The 21,200-nt window shown below is 44.9% G+C and overlaps 1 protein-coding gene across 1 annotated transcript in view; it reads left to right on the forward strand.

Annotated features, from left to right (window-relative positions):
* The window catches only part of VWA8 (von Willebrand factor A domain containing 8), a 483,817-nt gene that overhangs the window by 202,959 nt on the left and 259,658 nt on the right, over positions 1-21,200 (forward strand). Inside the window, exon 22 of the mRNA XM_030200545.1 lies at positions 20,714-20,789. Coding sequence (XP_030056405.1) covers positions 20,714-20,789 — 76 coding nt within the window. The remainder of the gene's footprint in view (positions 1-20,713; positions 20,790-21,200) is intronic.

Consider the following 21,200-nt stretch of genomic DNA (forward strand, 5'->3'; position numbering starts at 1 on the left):
AATTGGACAGACACCCTCTGCTGTTATGCAACATTTATGCACCTAATAAATTTGAGAAGCAGTTCTATAAGCAACTTATCTGCAGGATGCGGGACATGGGTGAAGGGCCAGTGGTAATGGGAGGGGACTTTAATGAGGTTATGGACCCCAAGATGGACCGATCACACCCAACAGCACAGGAGCTGTCTAGAACTTTGCGAGGACTTGGGATGTTAGGGGAGGCATTGGACGTGGTGGACGTTTGGAGAACTTTACATCCGCTAGAGCAGGACTTCACGCATCTCTCACGTGCACACGCTACGCTTTCCCGCATTGATTATATACTAGTAGGCAGGGATATCTTTACTCGGGTAACGGCGGCTACAATAGGTCCCATAGCGGTCCCTGACCATGCATGGGTCTCTATGGGATTACATTTGGATAGGGAGGGGAGGGGAGAATTCCTATGGCGTTTTCCCGCATATCTTTATAGAGATAGTCAGTTTATGCAGCACCTGAAGACATGTTGGGCTAACTTTCAAGGGGATAATGCGGGACATAGGGACGATCCAGTACTATTCTGGGAGACAGCTAAGGCGGTTCTCAGGGGAGAGACCATAGCATACGTGAGCTTTAAGAAGAAGGTGAGACAGAAGGAGGTGATGCGATTGGAGAGAAGGGTGACTGCATTAAGGAGGCAATATGGAAAGATTCACTCGCAGGAGCTGAGGTCACAGTTATTAGAGACACAGCAGGCGCTCAATGAGCTGTTGCATCACAATGCGCAGAAAACAGCAGTATATTATAAATACCAGCTATATCGATTTGCCAATAAGGGAGGGCGATTTCTAGCGAGGCTCATAAATAGAAGGGAGGGCCCACGAAAGGTACTCACTATGACAAACACTCAGGGGGTGAGGGTGCATACTGATAAAGATGTAGCTGGGGTATTCAAAAAATTTTATGAGGAATTATATAAGCCACAGGAGGAGATTGTAACACCTAGTAGAGCTTACCTGGACAGTGTAGACCTACCACGTTTGGACAGAGAAGAGCTGCATATCTTAAACGCTCCCATAACGGAGGACGAAGTAGATTGGGTGATAAAGCAGAGCCCACTAGGTAAGGCGCCTGGGCCTGATGGACTCCGAAATGAATTTTATAAACTGCTTAGATCAGAAATAGGCCAGATACTATCAGAGATCTTTAATGTAATAACTCGGGAGGGAATGATGCCCACACATATGAATCAGGCCCATATTACAGTACTATTAAAGCCTGGTAGACCGGCACATCTCCCGGACTCCTATAGACCCATATCACTGCTGAACACAGAGACCAAGTTATTGGCTAAGATTCTGGCCAACAGGTTATCCCGGTTCCTACCGGCCCTGATTGAGGAGTCTCAGGTAGGTTTTGTTCGAGAAAGGAAAATCGCAAAGAACATGAGAAAGATCCTAGGGGCGCTGGAATGGGTCAGAAAAGAGGGCCAAGAAGCTATGTTAATTAGTTTCGATGCAGAGAAGGCCTTCGATAGAGTGGACTGGGGGTTCTTGTTTGAGGTACTGCAGGCATATGGCATCGAGGGGTTTTTTGCGGATGCAGTGGCAACACTTTATAACGGGCCTATGGCGCGAATCAGTGTTAATGGGATGTGCTCAGAATGGTTCTCTATTGGGCGGGGGACTAGGCAGGGATGTCCCTTATCACCTCTGTTATTTGTACTGACCTTAGATCCGCTTTTGAGGGAATTAAGGAGGAATGCGGACATAAAAGGAGTGAGTATTCAGGGTAGAGAATTCAAAGCAGCAGCCTTTGCAGATGATTTGCTGGTGTTGATCACAGAACCCCAAACGTCACTGCGCTACTTAATGGAAAGCCTACGAGAATATGGAGAGTTTTCAGGGCTCAAACTCAACTTGGCCAAGTCGGAGGCTTTGGCTAGTGAGGGGGTGAAACAAGCAGTCTGGGATCAAGTCCCCTTGCGGCAGGCGACAGAGGCATTCAAATACCTAGGGGTGCAGCTGCCGCTTAACCCGATGAAACTGTATAGTTATAATATTCCTCAGCTGCTTAGGGATACCAAAATACAACTATCTGCGTGGGCTTCGCTACCACTGTCCTTTATGGGTAGAATACACTTATATCGTATGGTTATATTCCCGAAGTGGCTATACGTGCTGCAAGCATTGCCGCTCAGACTATTGAGGAAAGACTTGAGGAGATTACAAAGTCACGTGGTGCGGTTTTGCTGGGCGGGGAGAAAACCAAAAATGCGATGGCAACATTTACTTGGAGCCCAGAGGAGGGGGGGAATGGGCATGCCCGAGATGAGCGATTACAATCAGGCTTGTCTGTTGAGACACTTAAGGGACTGGATCCTGGGAATGTCCACCTATACAGATCTTGGATGGGAAAAAGCTTACTTTAAGCCCTGGTCTATGAGTTATTTGCTGCATGCAAAAAATGAGGGACTCCCAAAGCAGGTTAGGGATAGTGTGCTTTTAAAGCCCATGCGACACGTTTGGCGGACTTTATCAGGATATTGGGGACAGAATCCGGAGAGCAGTGGGCTGCTGTCAGTTGTGGGGAACGCAGACTTTCCGGCAGGAAGAGATAGCCGGGTCTTTAGAGACTTGGAGAGGAAGGGTGTGTCCCTGCTGGAACACTTTGTTCAACCTGATGGGAAGGTAATACCATATACGGAGTTCTCTGGGAGATATGCGGGAGGGCCTATGACAGAACTGGCATATATGCAGCTGGCACATTATATTCGGGGTCTGCCCCAGTCCACTCTATCGACGGAATTTGGGGGGAAGGTTAGGGAATTTCTAGCCGGAGATGCAGCGGGACAGGTGTCAGTATCATGGTTCCATAAGGTCCTGAGAGAATTTAAGCCTCAGAGGGATGTTAGTGAAGTGGTCGATCGCTGGAGGAAAGAAGCAGGGGGGAACATAACAGAAGGGAAGGTTTTAACAGCACTCAAAAGAATTCCGGAGGTGGTGCACAGTGCAGAGCTGCAGGAATGTCATTTCAGATCAATGCACAGGGCATACTTTTCAGGCAAGCAGGCATGGCGAGCAGGGGTTAAAGACTCGGATAAATGCAGAAAATGTGGGGCGAGCATGCCATCGTTAACACATGGGCTGTGGCAATGTAGGGCCATTCGGAAGTTCTGGACAGCTCTTGCCCGATTTTTATCGGGGATTCTAGGGCGGCGAATACTCATCTCATTTGATCAAGCACTGTTCAGTTCGGGAGCAGCGTGGCCAATGGGGAGCCGAGAGGAGAAACTGTTCCTTAGTAAGTCCTGCATCCTGGGGAAAAAATGTATACTCAACCATTGGATTTCCAGCACCCCTCCATCCTATTGGTATTGGAGGAATAAATTACATGCACTGATGCTATGGGAAGCACAAGGGGCCCGTCATTCTGGGAACAGGAGGAAGTTGTTCATTAGAGTATGGGGAGCTTACTTAAACATCATTGCACCTAGATCCAGAAGTCAGGTGATGAATGTATTGGGATGAATGTGGAGTGAATGAGATGGCGGGGGAGGGGGGGGTCAGAGCTCTGGGGGGATGAGAGACCTTATCCTATTATACCAGTTAACTGCAGGGAGATATATGCTCATTGAGGGGCGCGTTAGGGATCACTTTGTGATCAATCACTGGCATTTTCATGAAGGTTGGCCGAATAGAGGATTGGGGGGTACTAAGGGAAAAAGGACCCCTCATCTGGAATTTGCTGTTGTCCACACTTGAAAGTTGCCCATAGTGGAACGACACATATACTAGGGCAAAACGATCTCATAATTGGCTGGGCAAACATCTACCCTGGGGACTGGGGGATGGGTAGGGCAAGGAGGGGAATGCTAAAGGTTGACACTGGGGACAAAACACTGCTATAGTACTAACTTGTTGAATATTAAGGGGGGGGGGAGAAAATAGATAAAGCTTGCTGACTGATATTAATGTTCTGTTGTGGGGGAGCAAAAATTTGATGTTTGACCTATGTACATCGCACTTGTTGGAGATGATTGTTCTGTCATCAATAAGCGAATTGTTGAAACATAAATAATTGAGGGGGAGGGTTAAAATGTAAAAAAAAATTTTTTTTGATGACTATCAATAAGGATGAGTGCCAGTTGTGTTACTGTCATACATGATATTAATGTGTTATGGTAAAGTTGTATTTTCTGACTTGTCATCAATAAAAACCGTTGAAACATAAAAAATAGCATTTCTGGGAAAGTGTGTCAAAAAGACTGTATAGTATAACTCTTATTGCAACCTGTATGAATTCCAAATAGCACTCATGTAGGACAACTAAAGCAGCAAAAGATTAACAGGTATATTCATCAGAAGCAGATCAAGACTGCTATTTTCAACCTCTTGTAATTGCCTCAGATTCAAAACCTTGGAAAATGTGGTCTAGTGATTATAGCTATGGCTTATGACAGAAAAGAGCTCCTTTGACTCCATGTTAAAACCATGTTTCAGCTTTAAGTTCCAAGTCTATTATAGGTTTACTATCCTGCCCTTTGGGGTGCCTTCAGGGTGGCTTACTATCTAAAATATAGAAAAGGAACAAAGTAAACAAAAAAGAATTTCAGACATGACCATTAGGGTAAACCATTAGGGTAAGTGGGAAAAGTACAAGAGAGGGAGAGCTACAGGTATTTTCCAGGTACCTTCTGGTCCACCTTCCGCAGATAGACTCATTTATCCGGAAATGCTACCACTACATTCATGGTGGCAGGGTGAGAAACAGGAGAACCGGCAGACCTGGAAGACACAGGAGCAACAAATGGGTACAGAATTACACCAGATAAACAGCAAACAAACCCTGTCCTCCTACTGATTTCTTGTGAACCTGAGCAAATTAATTTTGTTATCTGCGCCTCTCTGTAAATTTTCTTTGGATATTCTGATCTATCCTACCAACCCATTTGCCCCTTCCATTAGTCCCCTCCTAGATTGTTTATCTCTTATCTCAGACTGGCTCAATGAACATAGACTAGTCCTAAACAAAGTTAAAAAGAGTAAGCCTGCTGGCACCCCGGTACCCTCCTTACCTCTACTCTTCCCTTAAATTTCTTAGGAACTACCATCCTTCTGGTCGATTCTTGCTATCTGGGTATCACTCTCAACTTGCAATTTTCTTTCTCCCCTCAGAACTCTGGATAATGCAAAACTGGTTTCTACATCCTTTGTCAGCGCCATTCAGTTTAGAGGTACTTTGAATTTGATACCTTCCATTTCCTCATTCTCTTTCTTACTGATCACCAGAATACACTATAGCAATATAGCCTATCTGGGTTGCTCCCAGTCTAATCTCAAGAAATTACAATTGCTACAGAGCACATCTATCAAACTGCTATGTCATGGCCAGAAATTTGATCATGTTTCCCCCCCCCCCCCCCCCTTTTTTTGGTTAGGCTCCATTGGCTCTCAGTTGACAAGCGGATGATCTTCAAAACTCTCACACTCACTTTTAAGGCCTTCAGATTAGCACTTCTCCTTTATTTATCTTACCTCACTGTCCTTTACTCTCCAATCGGACTCCTTTCGCTATATAAATAACCTGACCCTAGGTTTTCCCAACTGGAATCTACTAGACACTGTGCCTTTTTCTTTGCAGCTCTCTTTCTTTGGAACTCTATGCCCCTTTCTATCTGTGCTGAACTCTCCTTTAAGAAATTTAAATATGCTCACTAAACTTGGTTGTTTCAGAAAGCTTTTGATTCTACTTGAGATCCTTCCCTATTCTGCCACCCTGATTTTCTACTGCCTAGCCTTGTGACCTCTCCCCTTTCCCCCTTCCCTTTCCCCTTCCCCTTACCTTTCCTTGTATGCTTGTATTGTTTCTGGATGTGATGTTTTCTTTTGCTTTCTTATTTACATTTCCGTTCTAGTTTTTCATTGTTTTTAGATTGTAAATCAATGTAATCTGCCAATTATTCAATGGCGGTTTAAAAAATCCTAATAAACTATAAACTGTGTTGGGCAAGAGTAGTTGGCAACTTAGGAATCTTTCACAAGGGGAATGTGCTTTCAAGATATCAAGTCTGAATTATAAATTAGGCTGGATTAATGGTAACTCACTTTGATGGAGGCTGATGGTTGGAGTGATTAAGGAGATCCTTGCTGGAAAAGTGTTGTTGATGGAGCCTGGAGAAAGTCTTATCTGGGATGTGTGTGTGAAGTCTAGCAAGACTTAGTGAAGGTCCAGATCTAGAAGCGGATGAAGAGAGCAGGGCGAAGAGCGTAAGACAGAAGAGAGCGAACTGAAAATGTTCCAGGCTTTTTATGATCTCTTGTTGGACCATAGGCTGAAGTCAGGTGGGGTGTACTCGATCCAATGAAAACTCAGAGATAGCTGAAAAAAGGTTTCATCTAGTTTTGAGATGGAGCATGGTAACTGGTCACATGTTTTAATGACATCATAAGACTTTCTGTCTGTACATCTGCTGTGATATACATCCAGAAGGCATCTGTCAGGATTAAAAGAGTCTTTGTCTGAGAGTAAGGGGGCTTCTTTTGTCAGATTAGATAGGTAGATGGGCTTTTCAGTCTCTGAGTCATTGTCTGAGAATAGGTGGAGTTTCACTGTCTTTGTTAACTCCAGTCTTTGTGATTGCTGTCCATCTTCAGATTTTTGTTCTTTGGAGATGTATTGATGGACTTAGGTATCCAGCCAGCTAGTTTTTGTTACATGGGATGGTGATGGTCAGAGCAATTTATCTGATACTGTTCCAATAAGTCTTTGCAGCTGTATATTTTATATATATATACGAGTAAAAAAGGCCCGTTTCTGACACAAATGAAACGGGCGCTAGCAAGGTTTTCCTCGGAGTGTGTATGTTTGAGAGTGTGTGTGTGAGAGTGACTGTGTGTGTGAGAGAGAGAGAGAGTGACTGTGCGAGTGTGTGTGTGTGACAGAGAGTGAGACTGGGTGCGAGTGTGTGTGTGAGATTGAGGGTGTGTGCTAGGGGCCCCCCCTCTCTCCGAGTTCCAGGGTCGTCGTCCCCCCTTTGACTTCCAGGGTCGTCCCCCCCCCCCCCTTTGACTCCCAGGGTCGTCCCTCCCTCCCTCCCTCTGACTTCCAGGGTCGTCCCTCCCTCCCTCCCTCTGACTTCCAGGGTCGTCCCTCCCTCCCTCTGAGTTTCTGGGTCCCCTCCCCCCCTCCCTCTGAGTTTCAGGGTCTCCCTGTCACCCCCTCCCTCTGAGTTTCAGGGTCTCCCTGTCACCCCCTCCCTCCGATTTTTATCTATATATATATATACACACACACACACACACACACACACACACACACACACACACACAAGTTCCAACAAAGAAAAACCTCTCTCATATAATGGCAAAAAATAGTATTTTTATCAATAGACTATTAGTTCTGTAGATTGCATCGACTTTTAAGGGGGGAAAAAATTAAGGGAAAAAGCCTCTGAATCTAACCCAACCTCCAACCCAAGTAGTCATTTAGTAATAACAACAGTTGGGGAAATTTTTGCTGGGAGTATTATCGGCAAAAAAAACCTTTTTTAATTCCTTGAGATAGGATATATATATATAATATTCCCTTATCTCTTGTTTGTCCTGTTTGTCTGTCCTAATTAGATTGTAAGCTCTGTCGAGCAGGGACTGTCTCTTCATGTATATATAATTTGCACCTCCGTCTGGATGCCTGGGTTCGTAACACACTTCTCATTGGTCCGCCCTGGGGATGACGTCAGAGGGCAGACCAATGGGAAGTGAGAAGGACGCCCCCCTCCCTCTCCCCTCCGAGTTCCATGGCCCCGCACCTCCCTCAACAGCCCTCCTTGCCTTCGTGCCGGCCAGCCAGCCAGCCAGCGCTTCAAACTCATTTTACTAACCTGACTGAAGTCGTGACTGCAAAAGAAGCAGAGTACGGCAGGCTCGCCTTCAGCCTTGCCTTTCTCTCTCAACGTCCCGCCCTTCCAATGAGAAGTGAGGTCGCCCCCTCCGTCCTTCCACTCCCCTGGCCCCGCACCTCCCTCAACAGCCCTCCTTGCCTTTGTGCCGGCCAGCCAGTGCTTCAAACTCATTTTACTAACCTGACTGAAGTTGTGACTGCAAAAGAAGCAGAGTAGAGCAGGCTCGCCTTCAGCCGTCCCCTTCTCTCTCAACGTGCCGCCCTCATTTCCTTTTTACACAAGGGTGGCATGCTGAGAGAGAAGGGGAAGGCTGAAGGCGAGCCTGCTCTACTTTGCTTCTTTTGCAGTCTCGACTTCAGTCAGGTTAGTAAAATGAGTTTTAAGTGCTGACTGGCCGGCATGAAGGCAAGGAGAGCTGTTGAGGGAGAAGAGGGCGGGTTGAAACTCGGGGTGGGGGGTAGGTTGGGTTTGGGGCATCACTGGACATGGAGGGGAGGGCAGGGGAGAGAGGAGTAATCACTGGACACGGAGGGGAGGACAGAGGAGAATCGCTGGACATGGATGGGACGGAGGGGAGAGAGGAGAAATCACTAGACATGGAGGGGAGGCCAGGGGAGAGAGGAGAATTGCTGGATATGGATGCAGGGGAGGGCAGGGGAGCAAGGACAGTTGCTGGACATGGATGCAGGGGAGGGCAGGAGAAATGCTGGACGTGGATGGAGGAGAGGGAAGGCAGGAAGGATATGCACATGGATGAAGGGGAGAGAGGAGAAATGCTGGACATGGATGGAGGGGAGGGAAACTCACACAAACACACACACTCACACACACACACTGTGTGTGTGTGTGTGTGTGTGTGTGTGTGTGTGTGTGTGTGTCTCTCTCACACACACACTCCATCTCTCACACACACTCTCTGTGTGTGTGTGTGTGTGTGTGTGTGTGTCTCTCTCTCTCACACACACACTCCATCTCTCACACACACTTTCTCACACACACACACACTCTCTCAAACATACACGCTCCGAGGAAAACCTTGCTAGTGCCCGTTTCATTTGTGTCAGAAACGGGCCTTTTTTACTAGTATGTGTGTGTGTGTGTGTGTATATATACAGTATATATATATATATATATATATATATATATATATATATATATATAATACACACACACACACACATATTTGCATCTGATTCCAGCAAAATCAAGAACTCTGACAATTAAACTCATATCATACTACAGGTGAAGATCAAGTCTGTGTATTGTATGTCACTTTACTATCCTATGGTATAAGTGACAGCGCTGTGCTGTATCAAGAGAGACAGAGGGAGGGGAAGACATCTTAATGTTGAAATTAGCAAGTTAAATACTGTTAGCAATACTGTTGGTTTAAAGTTCAACAATTTTTTATTGATGACAAGATAGAGAATACAACCAACAAGATGAAAGTACAAATAGCAAAACATACTAAAAGAAACAGCATAACTGTAAATTGCCTGTCATCAAATAATTAACATTCGCACTCCCTCCTCCCCCACCCTCCCCACAAACATTCTCAGTATGTCCCTTCAGCAGAATAGTACTACATCTCCTAGGAGACTAACAGCACCCCAAGAACAACTAGCAAGTAAAAGGCAATAAGAAAAAAATAAAATAAAAAACATTATTAAGGGGAGAGGGTGTAGGCAAAATGGACCATCCCATGGTGCATGCCACACAAGGATCCCTCTCCAAGAAGCAGAAAAAAACCCCATTCCACTCGAGAAACAAAAATCAAAATGCTTTACAGATTAAACTCCAGGCTGTGTGGGGCAAGGACTGTATATAGACATCCCAAGTCTTTAAAAAAAAAAAAAAACGTTGCTTCAATTTAAAGGAATATTTAGCATGCCGCTGTTCAAGAAGCGTCAAAGCGTGGAAATGATTTCTGTATACCCAAAATGATGGAGGCACAGCAGTAATCCACATCCCCAAAATGACACATTTACCCAGTATTCCCGCCTTCTGGAGCAGGAGAACCTGGAATCTATCTGGAATATGAAAATCTTTATGCCTATCCTGGACAGGGTACGATAGGGACAATGAGGAGAAATACTGAACATGGGAGAAGGAGAAGGACAGGGACACAGAGGGGAGATGCTGGACATTGATGGATTGTGGACATAGAGAAGAAATGTCAAAAGAACAGGGGACCCTGGAGAGAGTTAAGAGAAAAGCTGAAGAGACACTAGGAGCAAAACAAGGGTAAAAAAATGATTTTTTTTTTCCAATTATTAATATATCAACTTTGGGAAGTGTGCATCCTCCCTTCCATGCTCCCTAGTGGGTGGTATAGGAGGCCCACTGCAATTTTTCCACCTGGGACTTGCTCAGTCCTAGCTACGCCACTGTTCATGTAAAAAATGTTTGTGTTGCTATATTTCCTTGGTATTATAGACTAAAATAGTAACTCAAAGTTTTCACTGAACAAATTTTTTATATATTTGACAATTTGTTGTAGAATCGTACAAATTTATTTCAAAAACAAATTCTGTACCAACAAGACCAGTCCACAGTATGTTAGCTGTTTGATTTTCTATTCTTTCCTGTCCTGGAAAAAAGACTACTTATGTTATGTAATGTTCCTTAAAAGATGTTATTAAGGTCTATAAAATGCGACAGGTAGTTTATCTTTCAAGTTAGTATTAGTCAATAGCCCAAAAGGAAGTTTGTTCTCCCTGTCCTGTCAGAGGCAGTTCCTGCTGCTCAAGGCATTGTTTCCTGGTTTTGCCCAAAGCAAAACAACTGGAGAAGTGGCACTGAATCACTGATTCTTGTTCTAAGTCTTTGTATACATTTGACCAAGAGGAAGGAAAATCCTATTTCCAGGAAAATAACATTATCATCTTATTATAGAAAATAGTCTTTAGCAGTCTGGCAGTTTCCTCTTGCTCCTTTGGGCTTCCAGATTATTCTGAGCCAGAGCTGAAATCCAGTGTCATGATCCTTTATCCACAACTACTTTGGACATTCTCTGTTCTATATCCTCTACCAATTCAGTTCAGTTATTGCAGCAATAGTAATTAACCAAAGGTCAATACAAGGACATTTTCCAGAATTTTGTAATCATGGACTCTCTCCAGCCACTAGCTTCCTCATTCCTATAATCTTGCGGCCACAATTTTACACTTACCTCTATGATCTTAAAATATTTGTTGGAGTGTAAGGGAGAGTTAATGTAGAGAGATAAGATGAAATGCCTAATCAAAATGCCTTAAACACAAGAAGAAAAATTTTGTACTGTACCTGGTATTCAATTGTCAGGCAATGAAATATTTTCAATAGAGGAGCAACATCGATCCATTTTTAGCAAATGGCAAAGAAGATGAACAGCAGTGTTCTGTAACCAAAAGAATCGGTGTCAAAAAAACAATGGACAGAATATAATTAATGTAAAAAGAAAAAAAAACTGTCTTATAGAGCAAAGAGACTTATAGCAGAAGTGAAAGCTGGGCGTGAAAAATGATTCCAAGGTTGCAAAAACTATTTACTGGAGTGACAGTAGTACCAAGTAAAGGAAGAGCAGTAGTAGGGTAAGAAAAGTAACCAGCCAACCAGGTCACTGTTTTGTTGCAGTTTAAAATTAACAAATGATCATCTAGCCACTGGGCTACAGCCAAGACAGTGTTGAAGAGATTCAATATCTGGTTTATCAGGGTCAATGTGAAGAAGCCACAAAATATCATCTACATAGGAGTGAAAAGAAATGCCAGAATCCTGAATAAGGGTAGCTAAGGGATTTTAAAAAAGATTAAATAGTAATGGCTGCACTCAGGCCCTTCCCTTTGAGCTGTTCCCTGAACCTTTATGTTGCTTGTACCTGCAGTCCAGCTCATTGGTAGTAACTCATATCACTATTATTGAATGGGGCTTCTTTTTGCATACAGCTGCATTTTGCTCCGGCTCAACCTGGGAGTTTGATGCTGAGGTACTGAGTTAAACACCAACATGGGCAAATGATTATTGGGCTCTTTTGTTAGGGGCTGTTTTGTGTTTGAACTATTTTGTCGAGGCTCTTTTGTTGTGGGTCATTTTGTCAGGGTACTCCTGCTCCCATACGCATCTTCTCTATTTTATAAACCTACATGCACAAGGGGACACTCAATGAAATACTCTTAAAACAAATAGGAATAAATATTTTTTCATTCTAAGAATAGTTCAGCTCTGGAACTCACTGCTGGAAGATATGGTAACATTGGTTAGCATATCTAGGTTTAAAAAAGGTTTGGACAAGTTCCTGAAGGAAAACTTCATAGTCTGTTATTGAGATGGACATGAGGGAAGCCACTGCTTGCCCAGGGATTGGTAACATGAATTGTTGCTACTAATTGGGTTTCTGACAGGTACTTGTGACCTGAATTGGCCTCTGTTGGAAGCAGGAGACTGGGTAAAATGGACCATTGGTCTGACCCAATATGGTTATTTTTAAAAGTGCCACCAATCAAATAGTGAGGCTACAATTTTAATTTGGTTTCAGCAGAAATAAACCATGGAGGATTATATATATATATATATATATATATATATATATATATATATATATATATATATCTTGCCCTGATCTCTCTCATGCTAGCAGTAGTTGAATCTTGTTAGTGTCCTTTATTAAATACTAGTAAAAAAAGGCCCGTTTCTTGCTGAAATGAAACGGGCGCTAGCAAGGTTTTTGGCGGAGTGTGTATGTTTGAGAGAGTGTCTGTGACAGTGACTGTGTGCGTGAGAGAGAGTGAATGTGCAAGTGTGTGTGTGTGAGACAGAGAGTGGGTGCAAGTGTGTCTGTGAGAGAGTGTGTGTTTATGTGAGAATGAGTGTGTGTGAGTGTGTGTGTAAGACAGTGAGTGTCCTTCGCTTTCCCCCTCTCAGGTCTGAGGACCCCTCTTCCCCCCCCCCCTGTCTGTGGTGTGAGTACCCCCACTCTCTGTGCTCTGAGGGCCCCCCTCTCTCTGTGGTTTGAGGACCCCCTTCCCCCCTCTGTGGTCTTAGGGTCCCGCCTCCCCTGCCCCCCCCCCCCTGCATAGTTCACCTTCAATAGAGTCGATGCGGGTTGCCTGTACCAATGAATCTTCCTATTTAGCAGCAGTGGCAGGCAGGCAGGCTTCAGAGTAGGCTATAGTAGTGAAGTCAGGGGGTTAAAATAGGTTTTGTTGCAGGTTTTTGGTGTGGGCACGCGATTTGCAAGCCCCTTCGCCCCCCCCCCCCCCCCTGGCGATCTCACCCGACCCACTCCCCCCCCTGGCGCATAACGAAGCCCCTCCCCCCCGCCCACATGAACCCCCTCGGCACCCGCAAATGCTAACTCTGTGGCTGCTGCTGCTTCTCCTGTTCAGCAGCAACAGCCGGAACATAAAGAAACATTTTTTAAAAAGTTGTTAAAAGTAAAATGCACCTCTGCAGCAGCTGCTCCTCTCCCTTCTGATGTCGCTGCGCTCCTCCGGGGTCTTCTCCAGGGGCAGCGTCGTAAGGGGAGAGGAGGAGCGGCTGCAGAGACGTCAGCTGTCTGTTCTCTTTTTTTTGTTGTTGTTAGTGTGGGAGAGCAGGTCGGCGGTATTCGGGTCAGCTGGCGGCAGGTTCGGGAGGGCGGCAATGTTGGGGCGGTGGTATTGTCCTCAAATGGGCGGTAGTTTCGGGAGGGCGGGAGTGTCGGGGCGGCGGTTTTCTGCTCAGCTGGGCGGCATGGGCGGTTAGGTTACGCGGAGGGGGGACAGAGTGTGGGAGGGGCGTGAGGTGTAACGTCACTGATGGTGCCTCGTAGACCACGGATCCACGGTCCCTGGCACAGAACGTTGGAGGTGAGAATTATATTATAGGACTAGTAAAAAAAGGCCCGTTTCTTGCTGAAATGAAACGGGCGCTAGCAAGGTTTTTGGCGGAGTGTGTATGTTTGAGAGAGTGTCTGTGACAGTGACTGTGTGCGTGAGAGAGAGTGAATGTGCAAGTGTGTGTGTGTGAGACAGAGAGTGGGTGCAAGTGTGTCTGTGAGAGAGTGTGTGTTTATGTGAGAATGAGTGTGTGTGAGTGTGTGTGTAAGACAGTGAGTGTCCTTCGCTTTCCCCCTCTCAGGTCTGAGGACCCCTCTTCCCCCCCCCCCCCCCCCCGTCTGTGGTGTGAGTACCCCCACTCTCTGTGCTCTGAGGGCCCCCCTCTCTCTGTGGTTTGAGGACCCCCTTCCCCCCTCTGTGGTCTTAGGGTCCCGCCTCCCCTGCCCCCCCCCCTGCATAGTTCACCTTCGATAGAGTCGATGCGGGTTGCCTGTACCAATGAATCTTCCTATTTAGCAGCAGTGGCAGGCAGGCAGGCTTCAGAGTAGGCTATAGTAGTGAAGTCAGGGGGTTAAAATAGGTTTTGTTGCAGGTTTTTGGTGTGGGCACGCGATTTGCAAGCCCCTTCGCCCCCCCCCCCCCCCCTGGCGATCTCACCCGACCCACTCCCCCCCTGGCGCATAACGAAGCCCCTCCCCCCCGCCCACATGAACCCCCTCGGCACCCGCAAATGCTAACTCTGTGGCTGCTGCTGCTTCTCCTGTTCAGCAGCAACAGCCGGAACATAAAGAAACATTTTTTAAAAAGTTGTTAAAAGTAAAATGCACCTCTGCAGCAGCTGCTCCTCTCCCTTCTGATGTCGCTGCGCTCCTCCGGGGTCTTCTCCAGGGGCAGCGTCGTAAGGGGAGAGGAGGAGCGGCTGCAGAGACGTCAGCTGTCTGTTCTCTTTTTTTTGTTGTTGTTAGTGTGGGAGAGCAGGTCGGCGGTATTCGGGTCAGCTGGCGGCAGGTTCGGGAGGGCGGCAATGTTGGGGCGGTGGTATTGTCCTCAAATGGGCGGTAGTTTCGGGAGGGCGGGAGTGTCGGGGCGGCGGTTTTCTGCTCAGCTGGGCGGCATGGGCGGTTAGGTTACGCGGAGGGGGGACAGAGTGTGGGAGGGGCGTGAGGTGTAACGTCACTGATGGTGCCTCGTAGACCACGGATCCACGGTCCCTGGCACAGAACGTTGGAGGTGAGAATTATATTATAGGACTAGTAAAAAAAGGCCCGTTTCTTGCTGAAATGAAACGGGCGCTAGCAAGGTTTTTGGCGGAGTGTGTATGTTTGAGAGAGTGTCTGTGACAGTGACTGTGTGCGTGAGAGAGAGTGAATGTGCAAGTGTGTGTGTGTGAGACAGAGAGTGGGTGCAAGTGTGTCTGTGAGAGAGTGTGTGTTTATGTGAGAATGAGTGTGTGTGAGTGTGTGTGTAAGACAGTGAGTGTCCTTCGCTTTCCCCCTCTCAGGTCTGAGGACCCCTCTTCCCCCCCCCCCCCCCCCCCGTCTGTGGTGTGAGTACCCCCACTCTCTGTGCTCTGAGGGCCCCCCTCTCTCTGTGGTTTGAGGACCCCCTTCCCCCCTCTGTGGTCTTAGGGTCCCGCCTCCCCTGCCCCCCCCCTTGCATAGTTCACCTTCGATAGAGTCGATGCGGGTTGCCTGTACCAATGAATCTTCCTATTTAGCAGCAGTGGCAGGCAGGCAGGCTTCAGAGTAGGCTATAGTAGTGAAGTCAGGGGGTTAAAATAGGTTTTGTTGCAGGTTTTTGGTGTGGGCACGCGATTTGCAAGCCCCTTCGCCCCCCCCCCCCCTGGCGATCTCACCCGACCCACTCCCCCCCTGGCGCATAACGAAGCCCCTCCCCCCCCCCCCCCCCCGCCCACATGAACCCCCTCGGCACCCGCAAATGCTAACTCTGTGGCTGCTGCTGCTTCTCCTGTTCAGCAGCAACAGCCGGAACATAAAGAAACATTTTTTTAAAAGTTGTTAAAAGTAAAATGCACCTCTGCAGCTGCTGCTCCTCTCCCTTCTGATGTCGCTGCGCTCCTCCGGGGTCTTCTCCAGGGGCAGCGTCGTAAGGGGAGAGGAGGAGCGGCTGCAGAGACGTCAGCTGTCTGTTCTCTTTTTTTTGTTGTTGTTAGTGTGGGAGAGCAGGTCGGCGGTATTCGGGTCAGCTGGCGGCAGGTTCGGGAGGGCGGCAATGTTGGGGCGGTGGTATTGTCCTCAAATGGGCGGTAGTTTCGGGAGGGCGGGAGTGTCGGGGCGGCGGTTTTCTGCTCAGCTGGGCGGCATGGGCGGTTAGGTTACGCGGAGGGGGGACAGAGTGTGGGAGGGGCGTGAGGTGTAACGTCACTGATGGTGCCTCGTAGACCACGGATCCACGGTCCCTGGCACAGAACGTTGGAGGTGAGAATTATATTATAGGATATTAGCTTTAATGATTGTTTGCTAGACAGTTCCAGTTTTTAAATTGATTAATATAAGGAAAGAGTATTGGGTTAATATTCGCCAGGAGTGAACTGGGAAGGATTGGTTCTTAAATGGTTAAATCCCACTGACTGATTCCATAACAGATATTCAGCGGTACTTAACCAGACAGTGTTGTGGAAAATCTACACAGATTGCTGCAGCATTCTCCGATTAGTTCCAGGTTGAAGCATCGGCAGAACCAGGAGTTATCTTGGCACTGAATTGGCACTGCTGATATTCAGTGCCAGTGCACAGGTATTGATCCAGGCAAATTGAACCACATAAATAGCCGTCCTGACTACCCAGATTGCTATTCAGGTAATGGTACCGAATATGGGTAGCACCTGGATAATTGTAGCAGCTCCCAATGACCCAAATATTCAGCACTGCTAGCCAGATGTGGCCCGCCACTGAATATCTGAATTGACATCAGACTGTGGCATCCATTTTTTAAGAAAACCCTGACCAATGTGGGCTAATAAGTACATATATAAGTATTGTCATACTGGGAAAGACCAAAGGTCCATCAAGCCCAGCATCCTGTTTCCAACAGTGGCCAATCCAGGTCACAAATACCTCGCAAGATCCCAAACAAGTACAAAACATTTTATACTGCTTATCCCAGAAATAGTGGATTTTCCCCAAATCCATTTAAAAATGGTCTATGGACTTTTCGTTTAGGAAGCCGTCCAAACCTTTTTAAAACTCCGCTAAGCCAACCGCCTTTACCACGTTCTCTGGCAAAGAATTCCAGAGTTTAATTACACGTTGAGTGAAGAAATACTTTCTCCAATTCGTTTTAAATTTACTACATTGTAGCTTCATCGCATGCCCCCTAGTCCTAGTATTTTTGGAAAGCGTAAACAGACGCTTCACATCTACCCGTTTAACTCCACTCAATATTTTATAGACCTTTATCATATCTCCCCTCAGCCGCCTTTTCTCCAAGCTGAAGAGCCCTAGCCGCTTTAGCCTTTCCTCATAGGGAAGTCGTCCCATCCCCTTTATCATTTTCATCGCCCTTCTCTGCACCTTTTCTAATTCCACTATATCTTTTTTGAGTTGCGGTGACCAGAATTGAAACACAATATTCGAGGTGGAGTCGCACCATGGAGCGATACAAAGGCATTATAACATCCTCATTTTTGTTTTCCATTCCCTTCCTAATAATACCTAACATTTTATTTGCTTTCTTAGCTACAGCAGCACACTGAACAGAAGGTTTCAACGTATCATCAATGACGACGCCTAGATCTCTTTCTTGGTCCGTGACTCCTAACGTGGAACCTTGCGTGACGTAGCTGTAATTCGGGTGCCTCTTTCCCACATGCATCACTTTGCACTTGCTCACATTAAACGTCATCTGCCATTTAGACGCCCAGTCTCGTAAGGTCCTCTTGTAATTTTTCACAATCCTCCCGCGATTTAACAACTTTGAATAACTTTGTGTCATCAGCAAATTTAATTACCTCACTAGTTACTCCCATCCCTAGGTCATTTATAAATCCATTAAAAAGCAGCAGTCCCAGCACAGACCTCTGAGGAACCCCACTAACTACCCTTCTCCATTGAGAATACTGACCATTTAACCCTACTCTCTGTTTTCTATCTTTTAACCAGTTTTTAATCCACAATAGAACACTACCTCCTATCCCATGACTCTCCATTTTCCTCTGGAGTCTTTCATGAGGTACTTTGTCAACCGGCTCACCTTTATCCACATGTTTGTTCAACCCTTCAAAGAAATGCAGTAGATTGGTGAGGCAAGATTTTCCTTCACTAAATCCATGCTTTTGAATATGCTCTGTAATTTTGTTCTTAATAATAGTCTCTACCATTTTGCCCGGCACCGACGTCACTCACCGGTCAATAATTTCCAGGATCTCCTCTGAAACCTTTTTAAAAAATCGGCATTACATTGGCCACCCTCCAATCTTCCGGTACCACTCTCGATTTTAATTATAAATTACATATTACTAACAATAGCTCCGCATGCTCATTTTTCAATTCTATCAGTACTCTGGGATGAAAACCATCCGGTCCAGGAGATTTACTACTCTTCAGTTTGTAGAACTGCCCCATTACATCCTCCAGGTTTACAGAGAATTCATTATGTTTCTCCGACTCGTCAGCTTCAAATACCACTCCCAGCAGCGGTATCCCACCCAAATCTTCCTCAGTGAAGACCGAAGCAAAGAATTCATTTAATCTCTCCGCTTTGGCTTTGTCTTCCCTGGTCATCTAGTGGTCCAACCGATTCTTTTGCCAGCTTCCTGCTTTTAATATACCTAAAAAAATTTCACTGTGTTTTTGCCTCCAGCACAATCTTTTTTTCAATGTCCCTCTTAGCCTTCCTTATCAGCGCTTTGCATTTGACTTGACTTTCCTCATGCTGTTTTCAGTCGGTTCCTTCTTCCATTTTCTGAAGGATTTTTTTTTAGCTCTAATAGCTTCCTTAACCTCACTTTTTAACCACACCGGCTGTCATTTGGTCTTCCGTCCTTCTTTTTTAATACGCAGAATATATTTGGCCTGGGCTTCCAGGATGGTGTTTTTGAACAGCATCCACGCCTGATGCAAATTTTTGACCCTCGCAGTTGCTCCTCTGAGTTTTTTTTTCACCATTCTCATTTTATCATAGTCTCCTTTTTTAATAATAATATTTATTGGCATATTTTAAAAAGTTATTCATCTTCCCAAAGTATTTCTATGTTATGATTTTAACATAAGCATAAATTTGTATTTTTCCATGTAAATGGAGTCAAATATGCAGTCTGAATTGAATGTCAGGCATAAATACAGATGGTCTTTAGTCTCTTTGGAATTGATGCTTATAACACATGGTTCTGTAATTCCATCCATCTGTACATTACTTTGAATGCCAAAAAGCAAATTAATAGCATGTACTTATGATCTTGTTGTATTACAGTTTTCTTTATTGCATTTTTAATGCAGTATATACGCGGTATTTCCTAAGAACAGACATGCTTTTCATCGCTTAAGTAGCGATCCTAGCAACAACTTTTTGATTTATTTTTGAGTTCAAAGTTGATAATTCCTTTTTTTTCCTTTCTGATATGTGTTTAATTCCTGAGAAACAGCACCATTTATATGTTTGAAATTGCTTCCGGTTCAACACAGGCCTTCAGTCGCTTTGGGAGGTTCTTAACAGCTTTGTCGATTGGTCCCTGTGGCATGCTGTCCCAGATTATCTGCAGCGCTTCCTTGAGTTCAGCGCTTGTTTGTGGCTTTGGGTGGAGCTTGTGATAGACCTCCAGCATTGCTCCCCAGACAAAGTCTGTATCACTGTGATGTCGTTAACAAGCTGGTACCCTGTTTTTATTTTATTTATTTATTTATTTTTAATAGTGGTAGTTTTACAGTGCAAACGTTTTTGAATGCGCAAAAATTGCTGGGTGGTCACGCTAAAGAATTTGTAACTTTGCCATGTTCGAAAATAATCTCATTCCACTTGTAAAATATCATATTGAAATTCTAAACAGTTGCTGAGAAATTTGAGAGAACCTCTAGGGTTTGTTTTTGCTCCTCACCCTGTACAGTAGAAAGACTGAATGAGCTGAGACATAGGATTTGAATCTAATTTAAAGATTAATTTACCATGTGTGAAGTAGAGAGTAAGTTATAGTTTATAATATTATGTTGCATTCAGTTCATACTGTCATTGAATATTAGCAAAGGATATAAAGCAAAAACTACGAAAGGTTTGGTCTTGTATCCAAATCGCTTTTCCTGCCAAAATCTTTAACTTATTCCCAGGTCAGGTTTTAATTGGCATATGGTTCCTGAAGTAACATTTTGTGTTTCCCACTGTATTTGTGCATTTGTCTTGTTTTCTCCTCCAATTTTTGTACATCTTTCCTCATATATGCTGGTAAATTATCATGCGTTCCTTCTATTTGTTGGAATGCTCATCCAAGTTTAAGGATGGAGGCTGATTATAAGTCTTTACTTTCATACATCAGCACTTTGCATGCATCTAGATTTATTGGTACTGTTAAATATGATATGATAGTAGCTGTCTATGTACAGTCTGTTTCTGTAAGACTCTCTTGTCCTTGGACTCTGGGTGGATATGCTCATACATACTTAACCCAGATAGTCTATGCACTTACTTTATACCTGTTCTGTGAGACAAAACATTTTCTGTTAGTTTACATACAATACCATATGCTTGAATTTTCAAACTTGTGTATAAGTGAAAACCTCACTCCATCCTCTGCCTCTGGGAATGCTTCCACCCAATCCAGGTCAACTTGTGCACACTCAGGCTGTATGTGAATAATTTTACTCACCTGTTGAGTGAGCGGTTTTTATATAAGGCTGTTTCTGTTGTTAATGCACTTGCACTGCATAACTCCTGAAAATGCTTTTGAAAATTAACCTCTTACTGGATAAACAAAGACCTGTCTTACATATGTGTAGACCCAGTGGGAATACACCATCATTACTTGTTTTCTTACATATGCTTTGAGAACACTGGGTTTTAGTAAACATGCCTTCTTTTTCTGCAGGGATACCACTGTGCAGAGCCTTACCTTGCAACCTTCGGTTAAGGATGGCATTATTATGTATGATGACTCTCCTTTGGTTAGTATTTATACTATACTACTTTTTAAAACAACATTTATTCTTTGAAGTAAATGTTCATTTTTTTATAAAACATTCAGTAGAACTTGGCAGCAATAAAATATTTAGGAATGTGGTTTTGGCATACTTTAGAAAAGACCTTGGAATATAATCTGTTGAAATATTAATTTCTATGACCAAATAATGTCAAATTGATCCCCCCTCCCCCTTCATTTTTCTCTGTGTCATAGTGGGTTAGGCACCATTATATGGCTATAACCTAATCTGAACTCTTATTTTGAGTGTGTTGCCACTGTCCTTTTCCTGCTGCTATTTATAAAACAACTAGCCGTTAAGCCTGTTAAAACGGGCGAGATTTCCAGCTACACTCCTCGCTGCCGCTCCCTCCCCTCCGTGCCGGGCCCCCTGCAC

This window comes from Microcaecilia unicolor, chromosome 4, assembly GCF_901765095.1.
Source record: "Microcaecilia unicolor chromosome 4, aMicUni1.1, whole genome shotgun sequence".
NCBI classification, from domain to species: domain Eukaryota; kingdom Metazoa; phylum Chordata; class Amphibia; order Gymnophiona; family Siphonopidae; genus Microcaecilia; species Microcaecilia unicolor.